This window comes from Fukomys damarensis, unplaced genomic scaffold, assembly GCF_012274545.1.
Source record: "Fukomys damarensis isolate Sample0158 unplaced genomic scaffold, DMR_v1.0_HiC HiC_scaffold_7, whole genome shotgun sequence".
NCBI lineage: Eukaryota > Metazoa > Chordata > Mammalia > Rodentia > Bathyergidae > Fukomys > Fukomys damarensis.
In genome coordinates, this window is record NW_022900919.1 from 25,608,123 (window position 1) to 25,613,155 (window position 5,033).

Consider the following 5,033-nt stretch of genomic DNA (forward strand, 5'->3'; position numbering starts at 1 on the left):
GAAACAGGAGCATAGCCCAGAACAGACCAGGACCCAGGGCCAGGTGGCCATGAGCTGGGGCTGCAGGGCACCAGAGGGCTGGCCAGGTGGTGATCGCTCTGGATTTTGATGGAGGGGTCACTCTGGGCATGGCTTACTAAATCTGAGACATGGGGTGTGTCCCTGTGTGTAAACACTCAATCATCTTGTCCATCGGGGAGCAGAGCTGCACTGTGGCTCCCTGAGTTGAGAAGCAGGAGGGGGCTGTGCACTCTGAAGTGCATACTTCATTAGCCCCGTCCACCTAGTGGTTCTTCCCACCCCCACCTTGATCCCTACCTCAAGACCCTAGCCCTAAGGCAGAGATAGGGGATCATTCCTGCCCCTGCCAGAGAACCCCTGACTCTCAGCTCCTAGGACAGTGAGACTCAGCCCCAGTCCTGTCCCTGCTGTGCCCTCTGCTGGCTCTACATCCTGCGCTAAGCAGGACCTTGTGTACTCTTGGGACCCAAGACACCTCCAGCCAGTGCCCAGCGGCCCCACCTCTGTTCCCAGTCTTTCCGTCTCCTGCCCACAGAACTCCCATGATTAGCCGATCTGAAGAGTTGGTCACTCCATCCCCAAATTCCCTCCCTGAATCTGGGGCTCAGTCACTACTACACAAGGCCACTGAGGCTAGAAATGGGAACATTCTCCATGGACACCTGCCCTTTAGGTCACAAACACTCACAGATTCCAAAGACCTACCATGTATTCATGAACACACACACATGTGCGCACACACGGACACACTTAGTATAAAGCACCTCATTAAGAATCGTCTTGTATCATAACATGACATTTGGTGTAAAGACAGACAGATTATTAAAGTCATCTCACCTATTTCTTTTCACTTTCCTAATGTGTCTCCTGAAATTGAAAGCCACACGTGGTCAGTGCCACAGCTCTAATGGGGTGCTGCCAGGTGTCCTCTCCAGGCTCAGGCATCTGTACCCCATCTTTGTCCTGGACTACCTGACTGGGAGTAGTTCTTGGAAGATATGTTGATTGACTGATCATAGGTCCTTAAGGAGAGCCCTTGCCCAAGTAAAGTTAAGCTCACTTCTGCATGGCAGAGAAGTTCCTCCCTCCTAGGGCCTGGGTCTTCCTGGAACCTCTACAATCACCTTCCTCCTCCCAGGATTCCCTGACCTTGACCCAGGAGGCCCCCTACCTCAGAGCTCTCTGGGAAACATGGACTGCTCTTCCCACTTTCCTGCAGATACAGAGTTCTGAGTCGCAGGGACTTTAGGGACCAGAGAGTTCTGGAGAACAGGGAGACACAAACCTGGAAGAGCTCAGGAAGAGGGACAGGTAAGGAGTTAGGGGAGTAGGACTGGGGGCAGGGAATGGGAAGAAGGAGGGATGAGGGAGGAAGCCCCTAGCCTGGAGGAGAGAGGGACAGAGTAGGAGGAACCAGAAGGAGGGACAGCACAGGGGAGGGGCCACCAGGGAAAGGAGGAGCTGGGCTGGGAGTCTGGGGAGGGATGGAGGGTAGGGGCTGGAGCCTCAGAGGATAAAACAGGGCTGCACCAGGCCAGCACTGTGGCCTCTGGATCACTGCCCTCTGAGACCTACAGTTCTGGCATTGTGTCCCGCAGACATGGCCCTGTCCCTGCGTGTCGCTGTGCTGCTCCTGGCTGCTGTGGTCTTGGGCCTGGCCATGACCTCCACTGCCTTTAAGATCTCCCCAGAGAGACCTCGCCTAATGGGAGAAATGGAAGATGCAGACATCAACGATGAGGAAGTGCAGTATGTAGTGGACTTCACCATCAAGGAGTACAACAAAAACAGCAAAGACGAGAACCTCAGCCGTTTGGTGCGGGTGGTGCGTGCCCGTCAGCAGGTGCGTGGTCACTGGGACTGAGAAGGGCTGCACAGGAGGTACTGTCGTCCTGCAAACCCTGCCGCTCCCTCCCTCTGCTCCCTGCCCACCCCCATATCCACCCCAGGTGCTCTGCCTGCTCTGCAGCCCCTTGCCTTGTCCAGGGAGCCCCTCTGGGATTGACAACCCTGTGCCTCTCACTCAATCCGGTCCTTGCGATTTCTCTCTCCCTGCACCCCTTATTGAGTGAGTCCCTGAATTGCTGTACACAAAGTCCAGCCTGGACCCTGATGGACTGTGTGGGTAACACCTGGCCCTTAGACCTGGTTTAAGTCCCAGCTGGCAGAGGTACCAGGTTCCAGTCCAGGGTCAGAGTCCCTGAACTTACTCCTGACCACCACCTCCTGGGCTAGGGTCCGTGTAAACTGTGAACCAAGTGACCATAAAGTAGAGATAGGGACCCCATGCCTGTTCCCTCCCCCTATGACTTCCAGCTCCCTGTCCTTTAGCTCTCAGCTCTGACGCGATCTCAGAGCTGCAGAGCAGGCACAGCAGGAGCAGAGGGTGTCCTGGGCCCTGCCCCTTTCCTCCCATGGTCACCCTTGGCCACGTGGGCCCTGTCCCTGGCTCCCCATAGCATGTGGAGCTATGTGCGGATGTGTGGATTCTCCTGATCCTGTGGGATGCACCATGCAGTGTACACTGCTTGCCTGTGAGGACCTTCTCTCCACGCCCAGGACCAGGCTGACCTCAGGAAGCCACTCTCATGCTCCGTTGCCCACAGAGCTTCACATGGTGTGGCCAATGTCCACTGAGGACGCTCCCTGGCCCTGCAGCCCATCCTGACTCAGCTTCCTTTTCACTAGAGCAGAAGCTCTGTGCTTATGACCATGGCCTGTCTGGGTCTGGCAGGCTGGGGAAAAAGTCGTGAGCTGCAATGGGGCTCTAGGCAAGGACGGATGAGGGTGTGAGGGAGTCCCTAAGATGGCATGGGCTGTGACGTTGTAGCCAGCTCCCCTTGTTTGTGTTCTCTGTGACATCACCCAGTGAGCCCTTAAGGGTCTTAAAACAGTGCCAGGCATCTCCTGAACCATCCCAGTGGGCAGTAGCGCACCCTCTGCTGCTCAGCCAGGAAAGAGGAGTCAGGTGGTTGAGGAATGTGGTCTCTTAGAGATCAGCTGTGTTAGAGCCTCAGGTCGCAGCTCTCCTGGAGCAGTGTTAGTGCATCCTGTGTGGGCACAGAGACTGCTGGCACTGGACCTGCCCTGCCTCCTGGACAGAAAGTGCTCACTCCACCTCCTGGCTTCTCCCTGATTGGCCTCCCCTCCCACAGTCCAGATCAGAGGCTCCTACCTGCCTGTTCCCTGTTTGGGCTCTTCCTCTGGTTCAGGAGACTCCTCTTTGTACCTCCGTGGAGTACTCCTCAGGACAGTACTGCAGGAAGATCTGGCACCCCGAGGGTGGGAGATGGGTTTGGGTTGAGCCCTGGCGAGCACAGTGACTCTAACACAGGGAGTAACTGCAGCAAGTGAGGTTCATGGAACTCTGACTGAGTCCTGCTTGTTCTACCCTAGATCGGGATGGGCATGAACTACTACTTGGACTTGGAGATGGGCAGAACCACATGTACCAAGTCCCAGTCCAACCAGGAGGACTGTCCTTTCACTGAGGAGCAGGTAGGAACTTGATGTGGGCAGACACAACACAAGTAGGGGAAATGTGTGTGTGTTTGGGTGTGAGATGGTGTTTTGTGTGTGTAACAATGCATGTGTGAACATACACATGTGCGATGTGGGGGGATGAATGTGCATGCACGTGGGTTGTGATAGGTGGTGAAGATGCACATATGCGGACAGGTGAATGTGTCCACATGTGTGGGAAGTGAAGTATGTGTCATGTGGGGTGTGTGTGTGTGTGTGTGTGTGTGTGTGTGTGTGTGTGTGTGTGTGTGTGTGTGTGCCTCTGCCTGTCCATGTGTGGAATGTGGTGGTTCGGGAGTAGATACCCTCAGGTGCGCAGTGCATGTGAGTGTGTGTTCATGCTCATCAGGGCACCCAGGGGCAGTAGGGGAGGGGTGTGCACAGGTGAGTGCTGAGTGGTGAGTGAACCTTGGGAAGTGAGGTGCTGGGAGGTGACCCCTGCCTCTGGGTGCTCCTGCTGGGCTGGGGAGGGCAGCAGCAGGGCTGGAGAGGAGGGAGAGCTCTGCTGAGTCCCAGCCCCACCCAACCCTAGAGCCCCACTGAGCAGTTCAGGCCTGAGAGGTCTGGGACCCCCAGGCTGCCCTCAGCCTCTAGCCTCTCCTGACAGGCAGGTCCTTGGAGGCCAGAGATAAGGGCACTGAGTCCCTTCACTCTGCCAACTCCACCTGTCTCAGGGTTCCCAGGCCTGCTTCTTCCCTGGGTGCCCTCTCAGTGCTGCCCTGGCCTTAGGTGGAAAAACTGGGGTAGTGAGCGCCTGCCCTATCCCATGCCCTCTGGGCTCCTGGCCCTGCATGGCTGTTCCCTGGGAGACGTGGGAGAACTAGGACCTGGGACCCCTGAGCTGGTCACACAGCCATGTGGGGTCTTCCCCTCCATCACTCCTTCCCCCCGACATTTCGTGGCCGGGCACTTTCCCTTTCTCCTGAGCCCGTACTCACTGTCCTTCTCTCTTCTTTTGGCAGAAGCAGCTCTGCTCTTTTGTGGTCAACTTCAGGGCCTGGGAGTACTATATCCACCTGGATAGCTCCAGCTGTCGCAGTGTCTGAGGTTCTGCTGTGGCCAGGCTACAACAACCATGCCTCACCCATATCCGCTGCAGTGTCCCCAACCTCAAAATGGAGCCTGGTCCTGGGGAAAGCCCCTTGGTGCCCTAGAACCTGGCGTCCAGGCAGCACGTACACTCATGTGCTGTCCCCTCTTCCTTTGTCCTGTGCGTCACAACCACACCTGTAATGCAACGCACACAGCCGCCCCTGCCTTGCTCAGTAAAAATCTGCATCAGCTCCCTCTGTGTGGTATGGTTTCTGGGTGCACGGAAAGGGTTGGGGGAGCTGTTCGCACAGCTCTGTGACGTCTGACTGTCACATGGATCCTCCTGGGCACCATCACACACCCCTGAGGTGGGGCCGAGTCATGGTCACTGAGGCCCCGCACTTTCTCACCATCACCCTTTTCCTGTGAGGTCCGCCCTCCTGTACACTCACTCCACC

The 5,033-nt window shown here is 56.6% G+C and overlaps 1 protein-coding gene across 1 annotated transcript; it reads left to right on the forward strand.

Annotated features, from left to right (window-relative positions):
• Positions 1 to 1,512: 1,512 nt before the first annotated feature.
• Positions 1,513 to 4,793, forward strand: LOC104851074 (cystatin-C). Its single transcript, XM_010608226.2, has 3 exons — positions 1,513 to 1,864; positions 3,418 to 3,519; positions 4,506 to 4,793. Exons 1-3 carry the CDS (start codon positions 1,622 to 1,624, stop codon positions 4,587 to 4,589), a joined length of 429 nt encoding a protein of 142 aa, XP_010606528.1. The 5' UTR covers positions 1,513 to 1,621; the 3' UTR covers positions 4,590 to 4,793.
• The last annotated feature ends 240 nt before the right edge of the window (positions 4,794 to 5,033 follow it).

Bases quoted from the DNA above. Each gene is read 5' to 3' on its own strand.
- LOC104851074 (XM_010608226.2), top strand. From the start codon at position 1,622: ATGGCCCTGTCCCTGCGTGTCGCTGTGCTGCTCCTGGCTGCTGTGGTC. The intron at 1,865-3,417 runs GTGCGTGGTCAC...GTTCTACCCTAG, and splicing joins TGGTGCGTGCCCGTCAGCAG to ATCGGGATGGGCATGAACTA. The intron at 3,520-4,505 runs GTAGGAACTTGA...TTCTTTTGGCAG, and splicing joins GTCCTTTCACTGAGGAGCAG to AAGCAGCTCTGCTCTTTTGT.